General features: G+C 35.3%; 1 protein-coding gene across 12 annotated transcripts in view; it reads right to left on the reverse strand.

The window, feature by feature from the left end:
- Nucleotides 1-13,060, reverse strand: part of LOC133839263 (acetylcholine receptor subunit alpha-like) — a 108,087-nt gene that overhangs the window by 69,092 nt on the left and 25,935 nt on the right. For 8 of the 12 annotated variants that reach the window (XR_009894084.1, XM_062270679.1, XM_062270676.1 and 5 more), the window contains exons 4-5: nucleotides 12,469-12,578; nucleotides 11,255-11,435 (exon numbers count right to left, since the gene is read on the reverse strand). The exons of 1 other annotated variant lie outside the window; for it this stretch is intronic. Coding sequence is in view for 9 of the 11 variants with exons in the window: in XM_062270676.1 (XP_062126660.1) it covers nucleotides 11,255-11,435; nucleotides 12,469-12,578 (291 nt within the window). In the remaining 2 variants the exon portion in view is untranslated. Of the gene's footprint in view, nucleotides 1-9,429; nucleotides 9,611-11,254; nucleotides 11,436-12,468; nucleotides 12,585-13,060 lie in introns of those variants that run through there. 3 more of the 12 variants (XM_062270674.1, XM_062270681.1, XM_062270678.1) reach the window with 3 other exon arrangements.

Here is a 13,060-nt window from a genome sequence, read left to right on the forward strand (position 1 = left end):
GCTGCCGGCTCCCTCCAATCGACACCGAAGTATTCCGTGGGAATTATTTGCGGTGGCCGACCTTCCGTGATCTTTTCACGGCCATCTACGTCAACAATCCGAGGTTGACTCCGCTTGAGAAACTATTCCATCTCAATTCAAAAACCGCAGATGAGGCCAATGAGATCGTAGCCAAATTTCCGCTGACGAACGATGGTTTCGCGTCAGCTTGGAGTGCTCTCTGCGAGCGATTCGAAAACAAGCGCTTGTTAATAACGAGCCAGTTAAAAATTCTCTTCAACCTGTCCACGGTTTCGCAAGAGTCTGGAGCAGCGATTAAGGAGCTGCATGGCACAATTCAGCGGTGCTTGACCGCTCTTGACCACTCAGACATTTCAGTCTCTAGTCCTTTCGCCGACAATGGTGCCTCTTCCACTTCAGTCACACTTTCCAACATACAGTCCACTCCGAATCAATCGGCAACAAATGTGCAAAATTACTTTGCCATTAACGCTCAGAACATCCTTCTCGGCACGGCGGTTGTCAATGTATGCCATCTAGGTACTACCTACACCGCACGAGCACTAATCGACTCGGGATCCGAAGCGACTTTCATTTCTGAGCGTTTATTCCATCGCATAAAGTTGCCATTCCAATCCGTGCAAGCCCAAGTATCTGGGCTGAATCAAGCAATTGCGGCCCAACCGCAGAAGTTATGCAACTTCAGCATTGGTTGTCCAACGAAGCCGAGGCTCCATATCGAGACCTCAGCGTTCGTTATTCCACAACTGGCAGACAAGCTGCCATCATTCCGTGTGCCGAAAGGCTTCCTAAAGGATCTACCAGCGATTGAACTGGCAGATCCAAACTTCTACAAAAGTGCTCAGATTGACATCTTAATTGGCGCGGATATCTTCCGTCAGTCATCCTGAGCGGTACCCGGCCAAACATTTGTGGCTCACTCCTTGGCCAACAAACCGTGTTTGGTTGGATTCTCACCGGCCCCGTCTCCCAGAATGTGTCGACAACTGTCTCTGCGTTTTCGACAAGAGTCGCTATCCAAGCAGACGATCAACTCGACAGACTAAGCTCCAAAGTTTGGGAGGCGGAGGATATTCCGTCGAAGCTGGTTAACTGCGAAAACACAACTTCACGCAGCAGATGTGGCAGATCTCGGGTGACTCTTCCATTCCGGAAGCCCGTCACCACTCCTAATTTGTATCTGCCTCATCATTCATCCAAACCAGATAGGCATCGACACAAAGACGAATAACCTCCTACTTCGTTTCTCTATTCGTCGTCCTGTACTGTCCTATACTGTAAAGAAGCTACTGTAATAATCATTTGTTCTTGTTTCATTCCATGTTGTATGCCCTTCTCCGTGTGGATGGGCCTCAACTCTATTACATGATTGCTGCCATGGGACCCAAGTACCAGAAATTTATTTGGTGGAACCAGCCAAATACGTGAATGCCAAGTCGTCAGTGACGACGCGACGACCAGCCGGAAACGACTCGATCTTGAACTCCAGCACGGCCACGTTCCCGCTCGCCGTCCCCCCATGAGCAGGCCTCACCTCTGGGGAGCTTCCAACTTCGCTCACATCCTTGCCCCCTCCGTCCCTGGTGCTCGGCACTGATGTGTATCCTCACATCATTCAACATGGCATCCTGCCGAGCACCAACGATTTGCCAATGGCCCAGAATTCCACATTGAGTTGGATTCTGTCCGGTCCATGTGAACAATAAATCCGTTTGCAACTCATTGCAAGGGGGGGAGTATGTTGATGCCAGATGATGGCAGGAGTGACCGCGCATTGAATTTTGATGACTTAAAATTTTTTTACATTTAAATATGCAGTTCTTATGCAGCTGACACGAGCAAGACACGAGCAATTGTTGACGTGTTCATCTTCTTTGCAAAACCGCACATGCATACACCAATATAGGTCAGCATGTAGATACATAGATACATAGACATAGCATACACACAAGCGAAAGCACAGCAGCGATTTTGCCCATTCAAAAGTATTTCTTTAATAACTTCGACAATTTTTATCTGATCGCAATCAAATTTTCAGGAATCACAATTACTTTATCTAGATGTTATTGTATAATATACAATGTATATGCCAAAATTCACTCTAGCTCTAAAATTACGGTTGGTTTTTGATTTTTATTGATTTGCGGGTGCGGGAGTGGGCGTGACAAAAATTCAAAACAAACTTGATCTGCGTGCAAACATAAAAACTGCTGTCGAAAAATTATGGCTCTATCTTTTATAGTCTCTAAGATCTAGGTGTTCATACGAACATCGATAGATCGTCTCGGATGATGACGCTGATCAAGAATATATATACTTTATAGGGTCGGAGATGCCTCCTTCTACCTGACCCTATAAAGTATATATATTCTTGATCAGCGTCAACAGCCGAGACGATATAGCCATGTCCGTCTGTCCGTCCGTATGAAACACTGGATCTCAGAGACTATAAGAGATAGAGCTATAATTTTTTCGACAGCATTTGTTATGTTTGCACGCAGATCAAGTTTGTTTCAAATTTTGCCACGCCCACTTTCAAAAAATTAACAAGTGTAATTTTAAAGCTAGAGCTACGAATTTTGTATATACAATAACTACTGTAAGTTATGATTCCTGAAAATTTGGTTGAGATCAGATATATGGGCAAAAACGCCTACTACTATTTGCTTTGCCGACAATCTGCACATTGTGCCGTTTATGGTATATTTTGAATGGTGTACTATATCGATATACCAAACATACTATTTGGTATATTTTTAGTATTTTCGGTATATTTTGAAAATGATACCGCAATATCTTGCCTTTATTAAAAATGGGTAGCGGTATCTCACAGTCGAGCACACTCGACTGTAATTTTCTGACTTACAGCACCAGCGGAATGGGCCAAATAGATGCTGTCGGGCTACCGGAATGGATAGGTCATCCGATATCTGTCACGAAATCAGCTTTACTGGAATATCCACCAATTTTCATAACTTGGAAATAAGGTTGTCAAGCTTACTGTTTGTTTGAATGACGACTCTTGTCGAAAACGCAGAGACAGATGTGGGATGACTGACAAAAGAATATCCGTGCCGATTAGAATGTGATTCTTTGCACTGTAGAAAGATAGGTCTATTTGATCTCTGGTAAAAACCTTGCGCCACATGGAAAGACGGTAGCTTTTCTGCCATAACGACAGCTGAGGTTGATATAGAATTCTCTGGTAAAACCATCTTTTCAACAAATAACTTGAAACAATTTTAAAAATAAGAAAAGGAAAAAGAATGGTTTTCGAATTTTCTTTCTGTTTTATTTTATTTTCTGATAATTGCAAAAATTAACAAATTCGTACGCAAAACCAAAAAACGAACGAATTTATATATTTTATCGTAAAACAGAACAAATTCCTAAAATCAAACTTAGCTCTAAAAATATTGCTAATCCAAAGCTTTAAGAATGACCTTCACTTAATTTTCAAATTGTTTTAGTTTATGTTTTATTTTAACTGTAAAGATGGTGGACATTTACCAGAGAATTACCCATATAAGGCTTCGTTTGAGAACCAAGACTGAAATAACATAATTTCTCCACTTGGTTCGCAATTGCTTGATTAAACTTGGGCCTGCACGGACTAAATAGCAACTTTATGCGTTGGAATAAATGCTCATTAGCGACTTTCATCTGCTAATGCATCTCTACTATAGGAGCAATCTTTGGCGGACATTACTCCCATAGTGAGGGTGTGAGTTTGGGAAGCTTGGACAAATACAGAGATACAAGGATGCTGGAGAGCCGTCACACACCGCTGAATAGGGCTTTACAGTTCCTTAACCGCTGCCGGAACTCTTATAAAACCGTGGACAGGTTGAAGAGACCTGGCTCGTTACCAGTAAGCGCTTACTTTCGAAGCTTTTACAGAGAGCCCTCCGACGCGAAACTATTATTTGTGAGCGGAATCTTTGCAATGATCTCCTTGGCCTCACCTGCGGTCTTGGAGTTAATATGGTAAAGTTTCTCGGATTGTTGACAAAAATGGCTGTGAAGAGATCACGGAAGGTTCGGAAGGAAGACTTGAGTATCGCACGAAGGGAGCCGGCAGCCCCGGAATACACAGAAGGCGCGGACGCTTCACTTCTGACTGACCCAGATACTTGGGTTATTTCTCCGTTCACCCGGGCGATGCACCGCTCGTACACTGAATAAGAGTGGTTGAATCTGGCCTCCATGGCCTCTACGCACTCACTGTCGCCGTCTCGTTGGAGTGCATCAGCGCACGGGGCGTAAGCGGGCTCGACATTGTCCCAGAGAACTTGCAATCGTTCACGACCAATCTCGTACGTATCTCCGCGCGGAGATATGACGTTTTAATGCTACTTAACTCCGCGCGGAGATATGTCGCTTTTTGTTCAGCGGAGATTTGTCGCGCGGAGATATGTCGTTACCCCCAGTCAACCACACAAGCTATTCAAACGAAATTGACCAGAACCCGGACTATAGCATTCAACAGTTCCATCACCGTTTCAGACAGATTAGTCCAATTTGAGAGTCGGGTCAAAGAACTTGCATCCGAGGACGACAAAGTACATACGTACGAGATCGGTCGTGAACGGTTGCAAGTTCTCTGGGACAATGTCGAGCTCGCTTACGCCACGTGCGCTAATGCATTTTGCGTTTTAAAAGCGAAATAACTCCGCCCGGACGTTTTGAAAACGACATAGCTCCGCCAAAAAAAAACCGACATAATTCCGCTCGAAAATTGTACCGAGCGGAGATATGTCGTGCGGAGATATGTCGTTATGCCGGTTGACTGACTATGTTGACAACTTGCAGCCTCACTGTAGAAATTGGCAAATCGTCTCAGCAAAGAAGGAGTTTTTGCTAACGAGGTAGCAGACGGAGACGGACGATCTCTTTTGGCGGAAGCTTAAGCTGTAGAAGATGCCTTTTTCTGTCGTCTTAAAACCCAGATGGAGCGGGCGACGCGAACGAGAGACCACGAGCTTGAGAGGTAGGAACCTTCAGGGAGAATTTGGGCTCTTGATCAGCACCTTGTTCTTGTCGCTAAAGGTTCTCAGAATGAACATCAGCCGAAAAATTTGGGACGCAAATTCTATTTTTATCGTATTTCTTCGGCTGATGTTCGTTCTGAGACCCTTTAGCGACACTTTCACTGCTGATAGACGCGCCACCGAAACGGACAGAACTTGCTGTGCCATTAATATGGAAAATCTAAATAAAACACAAACATTTTTGTGCAGCGTGAACCTTTATTGTAATGCACTTGCGCACGTAATGTAATATTCTAGATTGTGTGTGTTAGCTCCATGCATAACATATACATATATAAGTCGAAGAGGAGTACTGTACATAGGACAATATGTATATTTATGCACGTATGAGTAATTATTGCACACCAATCCTGGAACATCAAGTAAAGTAAAAAACTCGGTTGGATAGTTGATTATTTCATCTGCATTTATAACGGTGTTAAATTAAACAATTTCTCCTGTATCTCCTTTCTACTTAAAACAAGTAAGAAAGTTATAGTCGAGTGTACTCGAATGTGAGATACCCGCTACCCATTTTGAATAAAAGCAATATATTTTGCGCTATTATTCTCAAAATATACCAAATGTGCTGCAAAAATACTGAAAATATGCCAAATGGTATACCGATATAGTACCGCATTCAAAATATACCATAGACGGCGCAATATACCAGATTGTGAGCCAAAGCAACTAAGACCCCTAGTAAGTAGGCGTTTTTGCTCATACAAAACTATTTCTTTAATAAATAAAAAAAAATTTATCTGATCGCAACCAAATTTTCAGGAATCATAACTGCTATAGTTATTATTATATATACCGAAATTTAACATTACGCTTGTTATTCGATTTTTTTGATTTGCGGGGACGGAAGTGGACGTGACAAAAATTTTAAACAAACTTAATCTGCGTGCAAACATAACAAATGATGTCGAAAAAGAGCTCTATCTCTCGTAGTCTCTGAGATCTAGGTGTTCATAGGGACAGACACACAGACGGACATGGCTAGATCGTCTCGGCTGTTGACGCTGATCAAGAATATATATACTTTATAGGGTCGGAGATGCCTCCTGTTACATACATTTCCTTTCGGCACAAAGTTATAATACCCTTCTATGGGTAGCGGGTACAAAAATTACCTGCTAACAGAATCAGGGCACCACCAATTAACAAGAGACAAGGTCAGTCTTTATCTCTCTATTTAGCCTATTCTCGAGTAGAAAACTGTCGACAATATATACATAACATACATATGTACATATATTTTACTGATGGAAAAACAAAGAAGTAAGAAAGCTACAGTCCAGTGTGCTCGACTGTGAGATATCCGCTACCCATTTTGGATAAAAGCAAAATATTGCGGCATTACTCTCAAAATATACCACAATACGACTAAAAAGAAGTTAGAAAGCTACTGTCGAGTGTGCTCGACTAATAGATTACCGCTACCCATTTTGAGCAAAAGCAAGACAATGCGATATTAATTTTAAAATACATCTAGTTAATATATAGTAAAAGTTCTAATAATTATAACAAAAGCCATATAAGGTACCACATACAAAATATACCACATTGTCAGCCAATACAGAAGAAAGAATTTCATATATAATTTCTACGATTTTTATCCGATCCCAACCAACTTTTCTGGAAATTTCCGAGCTCTAGATTCAAAACTACGCTTGTTATTCGATATTATTGATTTGCGGGGGCGGAAAAAATAAATAAGTGGTTCGAAAAAATTACATTTCTATCTCTGAAAGTCTCTGACAAACAGATATAGTGTCGGCTGTTGACGCAAAGTTATAATACCCTTCAACCCTATGGGTAGCAGTTAAAGTTAAAGTCAAAAACAATGAAATTCAATAAATTAAGTCAGTATTTTCATAGTTTAAAACTAAATCAATTCAATGCGTATACACAAATAATATCACATATGATATCCCATTTTTTGACAATTTTTATAATTCGGGAGCCACAAATAACACAGGAAAGTGAATACCGGCGGAGAGGTAATTATTCACAATTTATGATCATGATGATAAAAAATTGTAAGTCCTTGCAATTACAATATCGTGTGCTTGCAAAATGCTCGTGCATTAACAAATACAGAATGAATAAGCTAAATACTGTGATATTAACAATGGACAATTAATAATTTGTTCAAGAAAAATAAAGAATCATATATGCGTATACTACTAATGATGTTCTCAAACACTCACATAGAATATGCAAACCAAACAAGACTATTCTAAAATGTGTTAACATATCTATATTTGCTTCATTCATATGTAGAAAAAAATGTTTTGAAAAATTAATTTATATGATAGTTGTCTTAAACGGATATGTTTAACATAATATGTGATTTGTTTCTAACATATTGGTTTACAAATTTTGCCTCAATTAGTATAAATAGGCATGCAATAATTCAACATTACATTACATAAAACTAGAAAAACAACTACAGTGTAATACCCGCTACCTCCTCTAAATAAACAATAAATCGTATTTGTAGGAAAGCGTCTTTATCTGAAATAATACTATTCTGAACTAGTTCTTTTCAGGTATAACACCGTAAATAAATACACTTTTGAGAACCAAAGAACAATTATTATTTTAATATTTCAGCTTTAAAATTACATCTAGTTTTCTATTTGCAATATCAAAAACACATTTATTGTGTTGATAAGAATAACATATATTTAAACAAGTAAGAAAGCTACAGTCGAGTGTACTCGACTGTGAGATACCCGCTACCCATTTTGAATAAAAGCAATATATTTTGCGGTATTATTCTCAAAATATACCAAATATACTGCAAAAATACTAAACATATACCGAATGGTATATGTGGTATATCGATAAAGTACCGCATTCAAAATACTCGTATACCATAGACGGCTCAATATACCAGATTGTCAGCCAAAGTAACTAAGACCCCTTATAAGTAGGCGTTTTTGCCCATACAAAAGTATTTCTTTAATAACTTCGACAATAACTACAATAGTTATTATTATATATACCAAAATTCGCAACTCAAGTTTTAAAATTACGCTTGTTATTCGATTTTTTTGATTTGCGGGGGCGGAAGTGGGCGTGGCAAAAATTTGAAACAAACTTGATCTGCGTGCAAACATAACAAATGCTGCTCTATCTCTCGTAGTCTCTGAGATCTAGGTGTTCATACGGACAGACGGACGGACAGACGGACATGGCTATATCGTCTCGGCTGTTGACGCTGATCAAGAATATATATACTTTATAGGGTCGGAGATGCCTCCTTTTACCTGTTACATACATTTCCTGTCGGCACAAAGTTATAATACCCTTCTACCCTATGGGTAGCGGGTATACAAAAAAATCACTTATATTGACATATAGTTTATATATCCAAACGGACAGAGAGACAAACATATAAGCGTCTCTAATATTGACAATGATTAAGAAAATATATAATACTGCCTGTTTCACACATTTCCTATGTTGGCACATAGCTCTAATATCTTTCCATTTGGTATATTAGAGTTGTAAATTACGTCGATGAATCAATAATGTTTTGTATCTATATACCTTGTAAAAAAGTAATTTACAATTCAAAACCTCTTGTATATTTACGATATCAATTAGAACAACATAATTTCATCGAGATTTGAGTAAAATAAATATACATACGTACATAAATATACTTGTACATTAATGGAACTTGTTTTTTTGCATGCCTCTGCATGCCTCTTATAATAAGAATATCACTCATGCATATACCATGCACTTCACTTTCACAATAATTGGTTATATGTATGTATCTTCCAATTCGAAAGTATTTTAAATTATGCGCATACAGTTTCATAATGTTCTTTTATTGGAATTATAAACAATAACTTCATTCAACTAATATAAAGTCATGCCTTGAAATATTAAATTTGATGGACTTTCCAAAAAAAATATTAAAAAGTTTTCAAAACAAAATGTAATATTAATAAAAATTTTCCTTAGAAAAATTGAATTGCTGCGATATCATTAAGATAATAATGTGAATTAAAGAACATATCACAAGCTAATATAATATATGAGAGGATATTTTATTACAACCAGTTTTAAAAATACTTCCCGCACAAATATTTTATGCATATTCTATAGAACGACCACTAAACAAGAATTCTACATCAAATATAAAATAGCTTGAACTGGAAGGTTACATAAAAATAAATACAATTTACAAATAAACGGATAATCAAACTCGTGTCATTCCAATTCATTAACAATAACATGTATACTTAGACGTCATTTTACTCAGTGATTACATATTGACGTACAAGTGATGTAATATGATCAAATATTTTGTTTTTTTCAAATGATTCTGAGTTAATAAAGATTTTAATAGCACCTTAAAACCATCATAGGTCCAACTTCCTAATTTTAAGATGCACGTCTGAACGTCATATGGAAAATATTCCACATCGATTGAACAAGAGGACTTATAGACGGCAGGTGGTTGCCAAATCACCAATCCATTACTATAGACTATTGCTTTTGTCATAAGTGTTACTTCATAATGACCATCAGCACTGAAAAATATACATTTTGAACACAACTCCTGTTACCAATAAATTGTTTTTCACATTCCGTTTAAATGGTATATATATATATATATTTATATATGTTCCAATAAAATGTTGTCCACATTCCGTTTAATTGGTATATGTATATATATATATATACATACATACATACATATGTATATGTTTGCGTGTATCATAAATATACTTAAAGAATTTGATATATGTATGTATAGTTTTACAATTTAACTTCCTCTCGTGTATGTTGTGTAAATAATTATTGTTGAACTCCATTTTTGCAATTCTGAGCATTAGCACATTTTTGTATTCGACTTTAATACTTTTCGAAAAATCTATATATATATTCACATATATATATTTTATTATATTATATATACATCACATAAGTTATTACAAGATGTAAATGTTTTGAGGCAGAGAGAGAGAGAGATTAAGCAAAATGGTTGAGAAAGAGGGAAAGGGTCACGCTCATTTAATAAATAGTATGTATTGTATTTAAGACGCTTAATTAAATAAATAAATAACCACATCAATTAAATGTATCAACTAGGCGATAATATAGTAATATATAGATAAAGTATTGTTTTTATTCTAAATATCAAAAAATATATTATTTTTAATAATAATAACTTTACTGCATTTTGATCGAACGGTTTTACTTTTTCGTTCTTTTTTTCGTCTTAGTCTCATATCGGGTTTACTAATTCTTCATTCTTAGTGTTTCTTAATTTGATAACCCAAATAAAAAACATAACTCTTCAATGAAAAGTATTTCATGATGCATTGAGCTTTGAAAATTTTATTATCATATAAAAGACAAAAAAAAACAGCGAAACTTCAATTTTTTCTTTATATAAATATATATATTCAACTATAAAAAAATATAGATTAGTGACCGTAAAATCAATTAATTTACCGAAATAAATAATAGAAAACATAATTTTTTAATAATCTCTTTTTGTTGTTATGTATATATATAAATACTGTTATAATGTATGCATATATATTCAAGAAAGCAAATGTTATGAAAAAAACTGTATAAAATAACGACATAAAATATTCAAATATTTGTAGTGTTTTTACATTCAATAAAATAATTATATGTACAATTTTGGGCTTTGCTTACATAAAAAAATGTATGTATGTGTACTATGCATATGTATAACAATAATAATGTTATACAGTATACCCTTGAATAACACAGTTTTAGATGTTGAACAAGATATCAATATTAACCTTTTACTATTTGACAGTAAAACACCAATACAATTCAGGCCTTCAAATAACTAACTCCAATAATTTAAAATAAAATAAAACAATTTCTTCACTAGAATATCTATTAGATATTTTACGAGCCTTTATAGTTTTTTTTTAGCATTAATTGATAAATTTCTTAATAAAAAAGTTAGTTTAATACTAAAATTGTGATTATTTGTAAAAGTGCACAATAGATACCGTGTTATTTAAGGGTTTATTGTGCTGGAATATTTAGATGCCACAAATACTAATTTAATAAAGTCTTTTATAGTGTTTGTGAAACGCAAATTAAACTTATATAATACATATGAGTTTTGCGATAGAAAACTTAAAATTCTTTAAAAAAAATCGTGCGAGAGTTTTGTAAAAACCTACCTTAAACCCGTCATAGGTCCAACTGCCAAATTTAAGAACACATGTTTGTTCATCAAATGGGAAATACTCTACATCTATTTCACAGGATGATTTGTATATAGCTGGTGGCTTCCATTCAACTAATCCTTCAGAGTAAATTGTAGCTTTTGTTGCAAGAGTCACTTCGAAGTTACCATCGGCACTACACAATATCATTTGTTTTGTTTTTTCAATAGTTTTTTGCATAAATAGAATACATTTCTTTTATATTTTTGGGCGTGCATTGTCTTGTTTTCATAATTTAACAATTCATTTTTGCTTTTCATTAGTTCAAAATATAAACGCTTTTATAAATTAGGAAATATATATTTAATGCATATACATACTTCCCATCTCCACATCTTTAAAAAGTAAATAAATAGCTAGTTCAAACTTAAGCCAGTTTAACAACAAATATAGATAGATGTTATTGTCTACTCTTTATTTTGTTTCTTAAATTTTAAGTGCTGCCCTTGCGTACTTTGATTAATAACACAAAAAAATTGGATAAAGTTAAATAGCATCGTGCAAACATATACATACATAGGGGGGGTCATTTTATTAGGTTGTAACTAATTTCAAGTACTTATTTATTCCTTATATTTACACATATGTATATTAGGTAAGAATTGTATTGCCCACGTATATATAATATGTCAAACACTGCGATAATTTGTATTGTGAAGAGGATGATAGTGTCTCTTGCGTGATTTACTTTGTAAATCTTAAGTTTTACATTAAGGAATACAAAAAAATTTTATTCCTGGTATTAATACTAAATTTTCCTTTATATTATGTAAACCATAAATAAATTTAAACCAAGAATGTTCTGGTCAAATTAATCTTCATTTTTCATTTAACGTTTATAAAACTAACGGTTCTCATATTTTGGTATCACTTTATGGCAATTTAATTAGGCTGTCAACACATCTATCGCAAATTTAAATTATACAAAAAAATAGGTAGTGTTTTGATTTTAAAAGTAGTATAAGTAAGCGGACAGACAATAAAGACTAAAACCTATTGGTTTTTTGGTTCGTATTCCATTATTTTACCTTTTAAGTCGGGATATAGAAAACTTTGGTCAGAGGGGGGAACTCAATTTAATTAAAAAATTTACACCAGTATGTATTTATTAATTTTTTTTTTCCAAACTTGTCTTTCATTTACTTTTTCACAAGCTTTGAGTGACTTACTTATTATAAAGCACGATGTCGGGTCTCCAAATATGATCAGAGGGAACATGCAACATATGAACGCCACCGTATTCCTTAGGCTCCCATCTCAACTTGTAGTCATACCAAGACTATAATGATATAAAGCAAAAATAAACATGTTAGTTAGCAAATAGAACTGAGCTTTGTCTGATTATATGGTAACAATTTTTATATTCATAGGGTATAATGATATTATAAAATTGATAAGGAAATATATGTAAAAACTAGAAGGAGGAATTTCCGACCACATTAAGTACATATATAAATTCATTATGACAATAAAGCCATGTCAGTTTGAACGTTACGCTATTCATAAATAGTACTGGACACCTTTTACCATTTGAATAAAATAAAACAAGTAAGAAAGTTACAGTCGAGTGCTCGACTACCCAGCTACCCATTTAATAAAGGCAAAATATTGCGGTATCATTTCCAAAATATACCGAAAATACTAAAAAAAAAAATACTGAAAATATATCAAATGGTATGTTTTGTATATCGATATAGTACACCATTCAAAATATACCATAAACGGCACAATGTGCCAGATTGTCGGCCAAAGCAACTCAGA

The sequence above is a fragment of the Drosophila sulfurigaster genome, chromosome 2R (assembly GCF_023558435.1).
Source record: "Drosophila sulfurigaster albostrigata strain 15112-1811.04 chromosome 2R, ASM2355843v2, whole genome shotgun sequence".
Lineage (NCBI taxonomy): Eukaryota > Metazoa > Arthropoda > Insecta > Diptera > Drosophilidae > Drosophila > Drosophila sulfurigaster.